Source organism: Anoplophora glabripennis, unplaced genomic scaffold (genome assembly GCF_000390285.2).
Source record: "Anoplophora glabripennis isolate ALB-LARVAE unplaced genomic scaffold, Agla_2.0 scaffold519, whole genome shotgun sequence".
Taxonomy (NCBI): Eukaryota; Metazoa; Arthropoda; class Insecta; order Coleoptera; family Cerambycidae; genus Anoplophora; species Anoplophora glabripennis.
In genome coordinates this window covers 99,585-116,572 of record NW_019416627.1, presented here as the reverse complement: position 1 = coordinate 116,572, position 16,988 = coordinate 99,585, and the positions used below count along the sequence as shown (strand labels likewise).

The 16,988-nt window shown below is 30.6% G+C and overlaps 1 protein-coding gene across 2 annotated transcripts; it reads left to right on the top strand.

Annotated features, from left to right (window-relative positions):
* Positions 1-1,196: 1,196 nt before the first annotated feature.
* On the top strand, positions 1,197-15,057 carry LOC108911329 (phospholipase D3). 2 transcript variants are annotated; one of them, XM_018716241.2, is made up of 9 exons: positions 1,197-1,272; positions 1,836-1,933; positions 1,993-2,151; positions 2,254-2,434; positions 2,489-2,746; positions 4,429-4,497; positions 6,721-6,852; positions 6,942-7,247; positions 13,225-15,057. In XM_018716241.2, the coding sequence occupies exons 2-9, from the start codon at positions 1,899-1,901 to the stop codon at positions 13,510-13,512; spliced, it is 1,428 nt and encodes a 475-aa protein (XP_018571757.1). In that variant the 5' UTR covers positions 1,197-1,272; positions 1,836-1,898; the 3' UTR covers positions 13,513-15,057. The 2 variants fall into 2 exon arrangements, with proteins under 2 accessions (XP_018571757.1, XP_018571756.1); XM_018716240.2 differs by lacking the exon at positions 1,197-1,272 and adding an exon at positions 1,380-1,704.
* Positions 15,058-16,988: the final 1,931 nt, after the last annotated feature.

Genomic DNA, 16,988 nt, shown 5'->3' with positions numbered 1-16,988 from the left:
TTAATTATTTGATTCTATAACTGGACATTTAAGAAAAATACGAATAAATCGATCAATAATTTTTTTACAATATTTCTTTCTCATTTTAAACCTTTCTACGATGGTACAGCTGTTAACGCGGTCAACTTATATCACTATAGAGATCTCTGTTTACGAAACTCTATTTACTTTCCGCGAGTATCAAAAGATTTTGTAAAAATAATAATAAGTATATAAGTAAGCTGCGTTAAGTGACACTGTACCACGTGATCGCTCAACTGTTAGGCGATTGGTCAGATTTTGAATTGCGCCTTTGATGATTGGGTTTATACAAGGAGTAAAGACTTCAGGTCTGTTCCAACAAGAGTCAGGGATTGGTTCCGAACCGTTTGAAATGTTTGGCCAGCTAAGTTTTAAATGTGTCTTCAGTGAATATATCGCAAGAATTAGTTGAATGCACATTTCTGACGGTTCGGAACCAATCCCTGACTCTTGTTGGAACGGACCTTTCGTGTACAAAAAAAGTGAGCCATTTCTTGGGTCACGTAAAGGTGGCGCTGATGTAAGTATAGAGTATGAAAAAAGACGCGCAGTTTCGTTACTAGACTCTCCAGTGCATTAGTGCTACAACGATGACTCCTTAAACTTTAATTTGGGTCATAAAACAGGATCCAAATTTGTATGCGCGACCCATGTGTCTTTACTCCATAGTCAGGCCGTTCACTTAAAGCGGCCTACACACGGGGCAACCTACAGGGTCCAATCTGCAGGGACCCTGCAGATTGCCTCATGTAGATCCGATATCGGGAAGTTGTCTCGGCAGACCATACAACCGCCCTGCTCCCCACCCTTACGCCCTGCATATTGTATGGTGTGTAGCGCAATTGGGACAATAACAGGTTGATTCTAGATTGATGTGGCTCGTGGAGCAAATAAATACGTGTTGTTGTTAACAAAATCACAGATTTGGAGCCATGGTAGAGCGTATTTACATTTTAATACAAATTCCCATACTGACCGATTGGACCGTGTGGAGAGTCATACCCAATATCCACCACTCTAACACCCTACAAATTGGTTACTGCAGATTGCCCCGTGTGTAGGCCGCTTAACGCAGCCGTAAAGAAAACACCGCATTGGTGGATTGGTTCACTAGCGGTAATCACAAGGAAATTTTGTCATGGCAGGATTTACGTAAACGACTGTGACCGTTAACGAGTTGTTGGTTGCTTACGTGAAATAGACAGAATAATCATTATTTTGTTATCTACTTTTTGAAACTTGATATACCAAGTAGGTAATTAAAAATAGATTGAACTTATCTATTAAACATGTTCTGCGTATAAATGTGTTTATAAGTTAGTGTTTCAGCAAGTAACACAAAAAATTAAAGTAATAAAACAAAATCATATTGAACCTTTCATTCCTTGCAATGTACAAAGTTGAAATGAACGTGGAATTTTAAAAATCCTGTGGATGGAAAGCCCTCATTAGTGCCTATGGGAAGGATAGATTTAAGAAATGATAGTTTAGTTATTATGCAATAAGAATTATATGCAACAAAAGCGATAATAAAATATGAAAATATTTATCTAAAACAAATGTCAAGTTTTCAAACAAATATTGGTAGATACATTTAAAAGCATTTGGATTAAGCCTACTTTTTAACTTAACATTAAACGGAATAAAATGAAAATAAAATTATTATACTCTTCTAATAAACAGGTAAAATATAATAAATAACATAAGAATTATTATTTTACATAATATAATTTTTCTTTGTTACATACATTTCATATGTTAAGTATAGTAACATTTTATACATGGATAATAGTTTAATTATTTTTTAATTACAGACAGTATTAGAGTCATCTCCTGTACAAAATGACGATGAAAATGATGTATGGGGCCATGGGTTTATGATTCCGTCTGATGCGGACAGCCCTCCAGCAAGGTATTATGGAAAATTTCATAGTATCCCTTCCAATCAATTTGTAATTCTCTAATTTTCAGATGGGGTAATAAAAATAAGTGGTGTCGCCCATCGTGCATACCGATATCAATTATTTGTATTTTGATCTTCCTTGTAGTCCTGTTACCACTATTAGATCATGCTGCCGAGAAAGCATTGTTAGAAATAAATTCTATGGACACCTGTAATAATACATGCAAGTGAGTATATTTGATTTATAACGTATAGGTTTATAATTTAAAACAGAACAGTAATAATTACGTACCTATATATAGATAGAAATTAGTTAAATTATTTTTTAGGTTATCATTAACCGAGAGTATCCCAGAGGGTTTGGTTTATTCAAACGATTCAATAATTTATCCTTCCACTTTTGATACATGGTTAGGCTTAATAAATTCCGCTCAAGAGTCAATCGACATAGCATCATTGTATTGGACTCTTCGCCAGTCAGAGGTCTACCCAGATCCATCTTCCGATAAGGTAAATACATCTCAAATCAAAACAAACCTTTCCTAAATAACAATTTCATTCTAGGGAGAAAAAATATTTCAATCTCTTCTGAGGTCGGGGTTAGATAGAGGCATAAAAATTAGAATAGCTCAAAACGCTCCATCACAGAATTTTCCCAACATAGACACGGAACTGTTGGCAAAACGCAAAGCGGCAGAAGTCAGGAGTTTAAATTTTGCGAAGTTATTAGGCGGTGGTGTATTACACACTAAATTATGGATAATTGACAGGAGGCATGTCTACCTTGGTAGCGCAAATATGGACTGGAGGGCCTTGACACAGGTAAGTAATCACATTTTTAAAATTTAACACTCTATACGGAGTCTTTTTTAAGTTTTAAGGTTTACTTGTAACCTGATGTAGAACTCGACAAAGTAAGCAAATTCTTCAACATATTTTCAATATCTCGAAAATAACGGGAAAGCTATTTGAAATATTCAAATTGATCTCTGTAAATATAATATTCAATTCTTATACAGTCTGTACGTATTTGTTGAGATAGAATTCCAAGAAGACCCGTATTCGACACTCGAGGTAGAAAGACATTGGGGGCAGGGCGGTCACCCTTCATCCGGTTGAAATGATATGTGCTCAACTAAAAAACAACGTGGCAAAGAAAAATGTTTATTTTAAATTCTGACGCCTCATATATGCTACATAATTTGGCGTTTAAAATGGCTCACTTTACTATAGCGACAAATTAATTGATGTATATGGGAAAAGTTGCCAAAATGCTGCCATAGCATCGCGATTGCATGCCGAACGTTTTTATTCATAGTTATTGGGTGCTTATTGACTTTATACCAGGTGTCCCAGAATATATGGGCAATCTCTCGAATTTATACAGGGGACGTTAAAATAACATAACAAGTTCCTATAAAAATTTTCCCTCGAGGGCTGCCCTAAGGAGACACAGGCTCCTAAAGCATGCCCTTGAAAATCGATTTTTTTTTTTTAATAACTTCTAAAATATTTTTGTGTAATTTAATTATTTTTTAATACAATGGACAACAGATAAGACTCCTTAAAAATTGACCCATGAAAACAATTTGGCTTATTTGGTTTGCCAGGGACGTACTAGCTGTAGTGCAATAATGTTAATTTTTTTACACCCTTTACGATAAACGCACAAAAATAATATTTTTAGATAGCTTGAACCTTAAATTAAAAAAAGGTACTCTTGGTTGATATCGACAAAATGAACTGTTTTCGAGAAAAAGCTATTTTTGTTTAATATGATTTTTATTACATAATTTTGTACGTCGGTTCAACATGAGCTCCTTCTATTATGTATTCCCTAGCTTTACGAATTGAAGATTGTTAAAAATTAAATTACATAAAGTATTTTAAAAGTTATTAAAAAAAATTATTTTCAGTTGTTATGTTATTTTTACGTCCCCTGTATAAATCCGAGAGATTGCCCACATATTCTGGGACACCCTGTATACTGCCAGATTGAATGACCTTAGATTTTTCTACATTATTTGTAGAACAATTTATCCGATTTTTACACGATGATGCTTCACCTCATTTTAGTCGTGAAATACAGGATTATTTAAAGAATAAAATTACATTACTGTGGGGTTACATGAAATCTTTGGGATATAAGACTAAAGTGAACGCAGTGGAGGAATCATGGTGAATGCATAGAAAACGACACCAAAATAATTTTGGGAACATGTTCACTTCTAACAAACTTAATAAACACCCTGTATTTCCAAGGATATGTATTCTAAAAATCTCTACAATTCAGGCTAAGGACATGGTCAGGATCTTATATTTATTTCTCATATTTTAATATGTATAGTTTTTGCGGCTATTTATAATGTATATACCTTGACACGTGTAAATTGAATAATCAATATTTTTAAAGGTGGATATTCTGCTATGACTATCTAGAAACAATGTCCAGTAATCATTAGCTACAAAAGTTCTTCCAAAGTAGTTTATGTTTACTGTTTTAGGTGAAAGAGATGGGAATAGCCATTCACAATTGTTCATGTTTGGCTGAGGACGTACAAAAGATATTTGAGGTGAGTTTTATGACCCCACAATTTTGAACAATTAAAAATGAAATATGTATAGACATATTTTTTTATCTCTAAAATGTGTAGGTATGACCTAAAAATTTTAAATTTCTTTTAATTAATTTTTTTCTATTTATTAGTACCTTATAGCGTTTGTAGTTTACTATAAATTATTCAAATTAATTCTAAAAACTTTTCAACATTTTCATTAAATGATATTCTGATTTGTAGGTTACAATTTATTAAATAGACTAAGAAATTGCATATTTGGAAACTAAACTTTCCCAAAATTGCAAATCCTAAGCCTGCTATGATGTATTTTAGGTGCAAATTTTTTAAAAAACAGTAGTTGCAATTTTTTCAAAATGTAATAACACCATAATTCTACATGCCTCAAAATGTTCCAATACCAATTTTTATAACGATCTAATTATTTCTCTTTTTTTAAATAAATTGAAAAACATTACAGTTCCTGGTATAGGTAATTTCATTTGCTTTAATTATTTTATTTTTTATTCATTAATTTTTCCTGAGCAAATTTTGAAAAAAGTCTATTTTGCTCTTTCACACGAACAATTTATGCATCTTGCAGAATTAATTCTTCATAATTGAAAATAACATAGCAGTAGGCCCAGTCAAGGGAAGTAGAATAGTACCTACATATTGTCTTTTTAGTATTTAATAAAATATTGTTAATACAAAAATTGCTAAGATCATATCAGAGTGTGGATTAGCAGTTTTGAGAAAGTTGAGAAAAAATATTTGACTTCATTTGTTTTCTACTTATTTGGTTTGTACACTTTGGACACCCTGTTTATACAGGGTGGGCCATTAGTGTGAGAAAGCAAAATAACTTTCTCGTTATTCATAATACAGAAAAAAAGTTTATATAAAAGTTGTCCAGAATAAAAAAACCTAAAGGATAAAATTAATTTGAGATACACAGGGCGATGAGTAGAAACGGGACACGCCAAATAATAAATTTTTTAAATGGAACACCCTGTATATTTTTAAACGTATGGATTTCTGAGAAAATTCTGTATATGGTTATAATTATAGTTATATGGCTATAAACACTTTAACATTTTAGTGCGGAGTTGCCAAGTTATGTAGAAAATTATTCAAATATTGGAAAAAACATGACCTCAAAGATGTTGTTTAACTTTCAACTACTAACACTTGGAGTAAAAATATTTGACAGAGTTATAGGCAATTGTTAGGCAAAGACTCCTATTTTAGCTAATATCGATATTTTATACAGGGCATTTTTTATAATTTACGATCATTTTAGGAAAGTTCAAACTTGATTTTCTAAAATTTTTCAAATGGAACACCCTGTATTTAAATTTTCTAGAAATAATCGTTTTATAAAAAATGCCCTGTATAAAATATCGATATTAGCTAATATATGAGTCTTTGCCTAACATTTGCCTATAACTCTGTCAAATATTTTTGCTCCAAGTGTTAGTAGTTGAAAGTTAATATAACTTTTTCGTGGTCATGTTTTTTCCAAAATTCGAAGAATTTTCTACATAATTTGGCAACCCTGCACTAAAACGATAAACTGTTTATATTTCCATATATAAGGCTTTTTTTCACGACTGAATATTGGTGAATATCTGACTTGTAGTTACTATTTCCATCTCTTTTGATCTTAATTATCATATGGTAGTTTAAATCTCTTCTTTAACTCATACTACACATACTACAACATACGACTTCACTCGCGAAAAAAGCCTGTAGAATTTTCTCGGAAATCCATACGTTTAAAAATATACAGGGTGTTCTATTTAAAAAATGTAACATTTGGCGTGTCCTGTTTTTACTCATCATGTATCAAATTAATTTTGTAGTTTAAGTTTCTTGATTCGGTATAACTTTTATATAAACTTTTTTCTGTATTATGAGTAACAAGGGAGTTATTTTACTTTCTCACACTAATGGCCCACCCTGTATATTTTTGGTACCTTGAGGTAAGATACAGATACTTAAAATACAGAAATATATTAATTAATGTATCATGGCTCAATTTTGTTTTGGTGTTTGTCCAAAATTATATAATTATCAGAAACAGCAATAGGAGAGAATGTTTTTGAAGGTTTGTATATTTTTTATGATTTCCATATATTTTTTTATACCTTTAAAATCAATTTAAAGTAATGTAAAATGGTTTAAGAGCATAAAATAATTATTTTTGGTTCTCTTTTTGGTACAAACATTTTTTAACAGGTTTACTGGACATTAGGCGCAGATGGCGCAAAAATCCCTTCCAACTGGCCAGCAATTTTCTCGACAAAATTCAACATGAACACACCTATGGACCTAATATACGATAACGAGACATTTCACACGTACTTTTCTGTAAGTTTCAAACAACACATCTAATTTAGAATGAGATATTTCTCCTAAAAAAAAAACAACTGTGACATTAAACATATTCACCATTTTAGAGTTCCCCTCCCTCATTCAGCCCGGTGGGCCGCACAGACGACATAGACGCTCTGACCAACGTTATAAATCACGCTGAAAAATTCGTGTATATCTCAGTGATGGACTACTTCCCCCTTATGATTTACACTGCCAAAATAAAATTTTGGCCAGTCATAGACGACGCTATCAAGACGGCGGCCATAAACCATAAGGTTAAGATTAAGATGTTGATAAGTTGGTGGAATCACTCGAGGCCATCGGAGGACTATTTTCTGAGATCGTTAGCTACTGTTAATAAGGCATATCCTGGGGTGTCAATAGAAGTGGTGAGTAAGAATTTGAGATACTTGTAGCGTTTTCATTTAAATCTCCCTCGCGTTATTCATGGATTTTTGGTTCTATACTAATCACATTTTATACTGCCGTTGCTGGAATTACAAAGAAATAGCAATATTTCCAAATTCCACGATTTTGTGCATTTCATAACAGTTGTATGGAATCGTCTACTCTATCACAAAAAAAGATATATAAGGCATTCCAGTTTAGTAAATGAGTTTTTACCAATGCGTTGAAATTCTTTGAGTACAATTTTACGGGAGTTTTATTACAGTAATTAATTAGATGTTTCTTTGTCAACAATTTATGAAAAATTGAAATAGACTTCAAGGAAAGAGGGGGCAATACTCTTAAGAAAATGTTTATATGTTCTAATCTAAACGAGATATCTGAAATCATTAGATCCATGGGCTGCATTACTCAACAAATTGATCAAGGTTGTCACAAATCGCTATCTTTGTAGCACCATTTCACATGTTAAAGTAAATAGGAATTTGTTGGCTAAACTTAAAACTTAAGGCAACAGAGCACAAACCATAATAGACTTATACCAGACTAACTGTAATAACAAATGAGGGGCTAAACGTTCTCCAAAATTTGTACACCAATTTAGAAATGCAACTATTACAAATAGTATAGTTGTTACGATGTCAATTGGAACCTGTAAATCTTAAAGCACAGGACCGTATGCACTTCACCTGAAATTTCTTCCTATGCTTTGACCATGATGTGTCTCATAATTTATACTCGAATAGCAATTGGGCGAGTCTGGTATTGGTAAAGTAGTTCGCCTGATGTAGAATTGACGGCGGTGCGCTAGTCATCAAAGCAAACCTGTATTGGTCCACTAGGTCGTAAATAATTTTTTTGTATGGTACACGGGTTCACTTAGCTTTGCTGCTTTGCCAGTGCAGTGCAGAGTATTGCCTGGCGGTATATGTTGTTGGTATAATACATATTATTAGTTAATAGTTGATATTATTTGTTCATATCGTAACTAGTAAAGGGTAATAGTTATTAAAATAAATGTTACATGTCATTATCTAGTAATTTAGCGTGGCTCTCTGGAGACTCTTTGAAGCGGGGGATAACTCAGGAAAATCCCCAAATAGTGGAACCAGTTTTTCTCGAAAGTATCGAAACAAATTCAGAGTTTAAAAACAAAGATTTACACGTAAAAAATCAACGAATTATATTAAATATATATGAATGTTTCAAAATTGAAAATAGTGAACAGTGTGATAAAAAAGTTAGGAAACGGTTTAACAAATTAACTAAGATATCAAAAACGACAATTTATCCCGTAATTAAAGAAGGATTGATTACGGTACAAAGAGGAAACGGAAAAATACAAAATTAAAGCAAATTGACGATTTTATCAGATGTAATGCGGCGCACAATTTATAATATGTATAAAGAAAGTAAAGTTCTTACTTCAAACATGATTCAAGATAAATTAAGCGATTATCCTAATTATAATTATAAATCTTTAGATATTTTATGACATGCTTTATTACAATGCGATTTTAAACATAAAAAACTTGACAATGGTAATTATATGGTAATATAGCTCGGAATATAGTATATCTAGACGAGACAGGGCTAAATTTTTCTGGACGTCTATGGATTCCGTAGAATTTATGAGTTAAATGTTTTTATGCGGTTCCAATTGAGATAGTAACAATTACTATAACTACATATTTAAAACTATTTTTAACTAGGAATATACTTATCACTTTTTTCATTATTATAACTATAGTAGGATCATATTTGACGCAAAGTAATAAAACATTGCCTGTCAAGGGATCCAGTGCAGTACGGTTTTAAGGGGTTTAGAAATTGAATAATTTCTTTATGCATTATGAAGGGATCAGTTCACGTCTGGCACCCCTGTTTATACAAAAATTCCTTTATTCTCATAAACTATTTATTTCAAATGTAATTTATTATAGATCCAATTTGTTTTTTAAATTCCACATATGTACTACTTTTACTTCTGTACGTGCCACTGTTGTTTACTTGTTTTTTGGAGGTGGTCTCTGATTTACGTCAGGTTAGTATTTGACGTATAACCGACCACTTTGTACACTCGATGCACCTGGACGACTACAGCAACTACCAGAACACAATGCGTATGATGTGGTATTTCAGATTTTACATTCAATTTCATTTTAAATTTGAAATGGTTCATATTACGCATCCTAAAAATGATGACGCGATTTTCCTTTTATAAAAGACCGACCATTTTTTGCTCTACTTTGTTTGCATCGAATACAATCCTACTATAAATTTAAATGCCTGTCAGAATTATTACCAAATTCTCAAAGGCTGTAATAAAAAAAAATGTAGTAAAGTTATTCTAAAATTTATTATCTGAATTAGTTTTAATAGGGAAATATTTTACTTCTTTATTTAATTTCAGAGATAAAGACAATATTTTTTATAAGCATTGCCTAGATAGCTAAATAGAATGTTGCTATAATTCCTGGGTAAATGGTGAATACTACATCATGACATTTGTTATAACAGAGAATTTGCTATTAAATTTGAAGTATAGTGCTGGCAAAAAATTGTTTGCAGCCATTAATTTATTCCAAGATATAAAAATTAAAATATTGCTAATTAAGATGTAGAGAACATTAAAATAGAGGTTTTTAATATTACAGAAAAAAAGTGTAAATTATATTGTGTTTATTAATTAAACATACAGAAAAATGAAAGGAAATAGATTCAAATTCTTAATATAAAGTAATATAAAAAAAGTAACAAAAGATAAATAGTAAAGCGAGTATCAACTCAATCAAGAAAAATTTGTTTGGTTTAATAAAAATAATGATTTGTGATTTCGTGATTTTCATGCGGCAAAGTTTATTCAGCTTATCCCTATTTTCCAGAACTGGACAAATACATATTAAAATAATCAAATTATATTAAAAATTCCAGAAATAATTTCAATTGATGCATATAAAAATAGTTATTTATTAATTAATGATTAAAGTCAGAGCTTGGCCAACAAACCACCTTAAGAATAAAACGACAACCCAATTGAAATCCTTAAAATAAATAAGTTTGTTAAGTAAAAAATTGATAAATGTAAATCTGTTTTAGGCATAAAAGGAAAACTGATAAAATTTGATAAATAAATATGTACTCAAAATATTTTGCAGTGTTTGATAATTTAAATATTTTTATTATAGCTTATCCTTGCAGTCGAATGATAAAAGTGATAAGAATTAAAGATAATTTTGATAATAAAAAATAATAAAACAGTTACAAAAGCATAACGAGTGACGTTTTGTATGTGATTTATTAAGTATTGTGTGCTTTATTCTAATGCAATTTTTTTTTAGTGAAAGCTAATAAACGAAAACTAAATCATTTTTTTTAAATCTATTTTTAATATTAGTGCACCTAATTCCTTTATGTTGGAGAACGAAAAATATTCATACATATAAAAAGTCACTATTTCACTTTTTATTTAATAAATTCATATTATTTAGTAATTGAGTTGAAATATGACAAAAATACTCAATTTAAATGTTCGTATTAAATTATACTTACCAATTAAGTAGAAAGGAAATTATGTATGTCAGGGGATCCCCCTGTAAGGTTTGTAGGTTATGTTGTTCAAACACATATTTAAAAAAAAACACTAAACAACAACTCACTTCCATTACATATCTGTTTCTTCAGTCTTATTTCATATATTGCCCAGTATTATTTTCATTTTTGAATGATTTTAACCACCATTCTAAAAAATATGCTTAATCTGTCTCTAAATATATCTGATATCTTTCACATTTGAAGGCCAAATGCTTGAACAAAATTTGTCAACAATTTGTGATTATTTGTATTCTAAAAATAGCTTAACAACATGCAAATGCAAATGTCTTTGAGTTGATTCATTATGTTTAGTCAAATAATAAACATATATAATTATAAAATAATTAATTTTTAACTGCCAACAATACAATTCTATTATGTTCATGAACAAATTATTTAATTATTTACTTACCAATTGATAGAATGTATAGAAACTAGAATTGAAAATCAGGGAATCCCCTGTAGTGAGATTTCTAGGTTATGTTATGTTTTATGTTGTTTGAAAGTATGTATGTATAATACCTACTCCGAGTATAATACCTACTTATATATGTATAAACTCTGAAAAAATGATTCACTTCCATTAAAAATATTTCTTCATTTTTATTACACGAGTTAGGGTTATTATTTAGTACTATTTTCGGGCGCGGCGGTAGCCGAAGCGGCCAAGGCTTGCCTACTGAGGTGAACCAGGGCTGTGCGGCAAAACCGTAGTGGGTTCGAATCCCGCACGCGGCGGGAAAATTCGAAGGAATTTTTCTGTCATACCCATGGATGTTTGTGATTGTTAAGGTGTAGGGTAGTATGTAAGTTAGCAGGCAAAATGGGCCAAGCATGGCCTAATTGCTAGTAAGCTTCATAACCTTTACCTTTTTTTTTTTAGTACTATTTTCAATTGTGAGTAATTTTAACAATCATTCTAAGAAAGCAGCCTAAATGGACTTCTTCACTTCAAAGCAGATTAATTTGAACTGAAGTGACAAAAACCAAAACCACAAGGCTCTTTATTTGTGATATTTATATCTTTTTGAAGGTCAACGATTGTTTGGACAAAATTTATCAATAACCAGTGGAAATTATTTGAATTTGCATTGGGTAAAATTAAATGATTGGTACATATACAGGGTGTCCCGTTCATGTTTAAAAATAACTTGTGTGCAAGTTCCTCATGGGAAAATAATAGAGGTGGTTCATGTGTTGAAGTAGTTACTTTCCAAATGGTTTTCCTTAATTATCTTTGCATCTAAAGGTAAAAATGTCAAAATTTGTACACGAGTAAACATCAACTGTGCGTTAAGAATAATGTGCAAATGGTTTCTTTCTGAAAAGCAGTGTCACCGATACAACTAATTGGAGGGGTACAATCTAAAAAAATATGAAATATGTTAAAAGTCAAAATTTATTATATTTCTAAATGGTTCAATAAACTCCAAAGCTTATTACAAAAAAGGTATATTTGCCGAAATTCGGTAGCATGTACCATTTTCGAGAAAAATGAGGTTGCATTTTTTTGCTCACATAAAGCGGCACAAGTACATTAACAAAATATTAAATTGAAAGAGGACTTAACTATTGAATGAGCTGAAGACATTTAGCTACCAACAGTATTTGCATTTGAGACAATAATTTTAACATCACATGAAACAGTTAAATTGTAAAACATTTTATTAACTAAAAAAAAAAAAATAAAAATTATTTTAAGTTTCAGCTTGTAAACTAACATTTAAAAAAGTAAATCAAAATAAACGGATTATGGTATTTAATTATCTAATAATCACTAATTTTAGATTTTGTAAACTACTACAATACCATTACTAAAATAAACAATTATTGAACGGACTGAATTGTTGATTGATGGACATGAATGCTTAAAAAAAGTGATAAGAACAGAAAAATATTAGGAAACAGACTCGGAGACATACAGAACAAAACAGCTGCACAATTAAATAAATGGCCAAAACTCGAAATACTACACTAAATGCTGAAATCGTCCCTTATTTTCTTCTATGCAACTTAATTTTTCTTGAGCCATTTGCATATTTCTTAACGCACAGTTGATGTTTACTCGTGCACAAATTTTGACATTTTTATCTTTAGCCGATTTAAAGATAATTAAGGAAAACCATTTGGAAAGTAACAACTTCAACACACTGTATCTCGAAAACAGGGTGTCTAAGAAAAAAACTTTACATGAACTATCCCTATTATTTTTCCATGAGGAACTCCCACACAAGTTTTTTTGAAACATGAATGGGACACCCTGTATAGGTGTATTATGTTAACAATAAAATATATTTTAATAAAATGTTGCACGTTTACAATTTTAAATAAATTGCAGGAAATTATACTAATAATTCCTTTTAGAGACGTTTTATTGTGCCTGCGAACAAGGAGCAACAAAAGATCCCTTACGCAAGAGTGAACCACAACAAATACATGGTGACTGATAATACGGCTTACATAGGAACCTCCAACTGGTCTGGGGACTACTTTACTGACACAGCCGGCATAGCTTTCGTGTTACATGACCCAGTTTTCGACAGAAACTCTAGCCATACCACGATACGCAGTCAATTGCAGGGGGTTTTCGAAAGGGACTGGAATTCCGAGTATGCTTATCCCTTGAACCTTACAGAATTTATATTTTTATAATGAAGGTTTGGCTTTGGTTGATTTTTTTATCTAAGTAATTTTATCATGTCTATATTTATTACAAAAAAAATTATAATAATTTATATACAGGGTGTCCCATAATTAGTGTGCAATACTTTAGCAGTATGCAAATATAAGATTATTTTTTCGTATAAACAAGGGTCGAAAAATGCTTTGATGGAATTTATGAGGAAGTATGGACAAATAAAGTGGTATATTTATCAACGGTTTAAATAAAAGGACAACGCACGAGGTCGAGAGTTGGCATCGTACTAAGCTTTTTATTTTTACGCTGTGGCTAATACAAAAAGTAGTGCTGTACACAATAACAGCTGTTGAGCAGAGATGGCGCCAGTGACAAACACATTTTATTGTTGTTTTTGCATCTATCACTAACATGCTTCCTAAGGGAGGCCCTTAGAAGGGGCCTTAGGAGATTATATTTTTCAAAATATTTCCAAAACCAATTAACGTATCTATGAATTTTGGTATGTTGGACGCATTTTACACATGAGCCCCCCTGCCTGTGACACCCTCGACTAAAATTTTTAAACAGTTTTTGTGTAGTTCGTTAGAACATTCATTGAGTGTCCAACATACCAAAATTCATAATGATAAATGATACGTTAACTGGTTTTGGAAATATTTTGAAAAATATGATCTCCTGAGGCCCCTTTTAGGGGGGCGTGACTCCTTTAAGAAGCATTTAACAACCCTTGTTTATAGGAAAAAATAATCTTATTTCTGATCGTATAATCTACTGCTGAAGTATTGCACACTAATTATGGGACACCCTGTATAGGACATTTATTTGGTAGCTACATGGAATTTAAAACAGTATTTTTATGTATAATTGTGGGTGATAAACAAAATTTTCATATAAAAATAATCTGCAAATAACTTTCAATAGATTTCTCTTATTTTTTTTTTCATAAAATTTACTTTCATTACCTGAAAGAATATCATTATTTCTTTCTATTTGATTCTTGAACTATATTTTTTTACTACACTTTAGAATTAGATTAATTATTTTTCCAAAATTGGATGAATAATATTCAGTGAAAGTGAATAGGATTGAATTGATTGATAACATAATTGCTCATAATGTAAAAGAATTTTTTTAAGAATATAATTTAGTGTCCTTTTTACAATATATTTACAAAATAAAATTTAATCCTTTTTTAATGTAAAAAATTGTTTTAAGTCTTTTATTGGCAAAGGCTAACGACAAAACTAGGTATACAGTGTAGAACAGCCAAATGGAATAAGTTCAGTATCTCAATTATTGTGCATATTGATTCTATGATTTTGCAAAAATTAGCAGTCTGCTTGACAAAATTCAACAAAAACATAAAAACTTACAAGGTTTTGTTCTTGCAGGCTAGCAAAAACAATTTCAGTCTTCGTTTTCAAAATTATCAACTAAAAAGAAGATATAAAAATATCAAAATTCTTCATAGTTCAAAATTGACGTCTCGGGATTTTTTTTATAAATATTCACAATAATTGAGATGCTGAATTTATTCCATTTTACTGTTCTACACTATAAGGAAAATTGTTTTTGTTGTATAGTCCGACCAAATTACACTTGGAAAAAAAATCGTTACCTGGACTTTTATAAGTGGAAATGGTAAAAGGGCTTATAATAAACCTAAAAAAAATAAATGCGTGACCAGGGGTGGCGGAGAGTTGATTTAGGGGTTGAAAAGTTGTGGAAAATTGTATTATTGGGATTTCTGGCGAAAGTTGACGTCAAACAAAAAAGTATCCAGTACAAAAGTTGTAGATCAATGCAAAAATCTATAACTTTTGTAGAGGTCACTTTTTACGATAACCTCAAAATTTCCGAGAAAATTGCGAAAAACAGGTTTTTTTTATGATTTTTCGCTTTTTATTTCTCATTTCCGCAAAAATAATTTAATTTTCACGAAACTTAGTGAAAGTATACCTTTTTGTGTCTTAAATAAACACAATTTTTTTTAAATAAAAAAATCAAGAAGTTTCAGACATTCATTTTTTCCGGTCTGAAATACTTTTTTTTTCAAAGAAAAATTCTACTTCGAAAAATCATTGTACAGACAGAGTTCTGTCGGTAATAATTTTTTCATTTTGACATACTTTTTGGCGAAATAAAAAAATCTGTAATCACAGTTCAAAAATATCCTCAAAAAAGCAAAAAAAATAAAAAATGACGCAACAATGAATTTCTCAGTAAGTGTTGATAATTTGTTTAAATTAAAAAAAAAAAATAAAACAAAAACTGATTACATCATTCAATTGTACGGAAAAAATACAAAAAAACAATCTTATTGTTTGACCCAAAGTTTATTTTTGTACAGTATTGCTATAAACATAAGTCGAATAGTGAATAAATAAAAAAAAAATAATGGAATAGCATTAGGATTACCGTTTCCTACATTCTAATGCTATTCCATCCTTATCTTGGACACACTGTATATCTATGAATTCATCAAAATTTAAGAAAAATAAGAACACTAATCTATTCTACGGAAAAAAATTATTTATTTTACTTATTCAGTATTTGATTTATGTTTATAGCAATACTGTACAAAAATAAAGTTTTAAATCAAACAATGAGATAGTTTTTTTTGTATTTTTTCCGTACAATTGAATGGTGTAATCAGTTTTTGATTTTTTTTAAATTTAAACAAATTATCAACAATTATCGAAAAATTCATTGTTGCAAGTCATTTTTTATTTTTTTTTGCATTTTTGAGTATGTTTTTGAACTGGAAAAAATGAATATCGGAAACTTCTTGATTTTTTTATCTAAAAAAATTTGTGGTTTGTTTTGTTAAAATTCAATTAATTTTTGTTTAAATGAGAAATAAAAAACAAAAAATCAGAAAAACCTGTTTTTCGCATTTTTCTAAGAAATTTTGAGGTTATCTTAAAAAGTGACCTCTACAAAAGTTGTTGACTTTTGCATGATCTACAACTTTTATATTGGATACATACTTTTTTATTTTACGTCAACTTTCGCCAGAAATCCCATTGATACAATTTTTCACAACTTTGCAACCCCCCAAATCAATCCTCCGCCGCCCCTGCTCACGCATTTATTTTTATTTCATTTATTATAAGCCACTTTACCATTTCCACTTATAAAAGTCCAGGTAACAATTTTCTTTTTCCCTCTAAATGAGTAATTTCGATCAGTCTAGTAGTGCACTGTAATTTTTTTTCTATTTTTTTACGACTGTTTTTGCTAATTATTTTGTACATAACTTTAGTAAAGTACATGTGATGGACAGGTACCAAAATTGGTGCTTTTAACTTGTAAAGTCGGCGCCACACGATGTGTCAAACGTTGGATCCAATGTGGGAACCAACGTTGGAATCAAAATCAGCACACTAGCATTTGGCAAATGCTTCTGTCACACTGTGGGGTGAATATTGGAATTTATTCAGATATTATTGGAAAAACTAGAAGAAATAAATAAAACTTGTTTCAT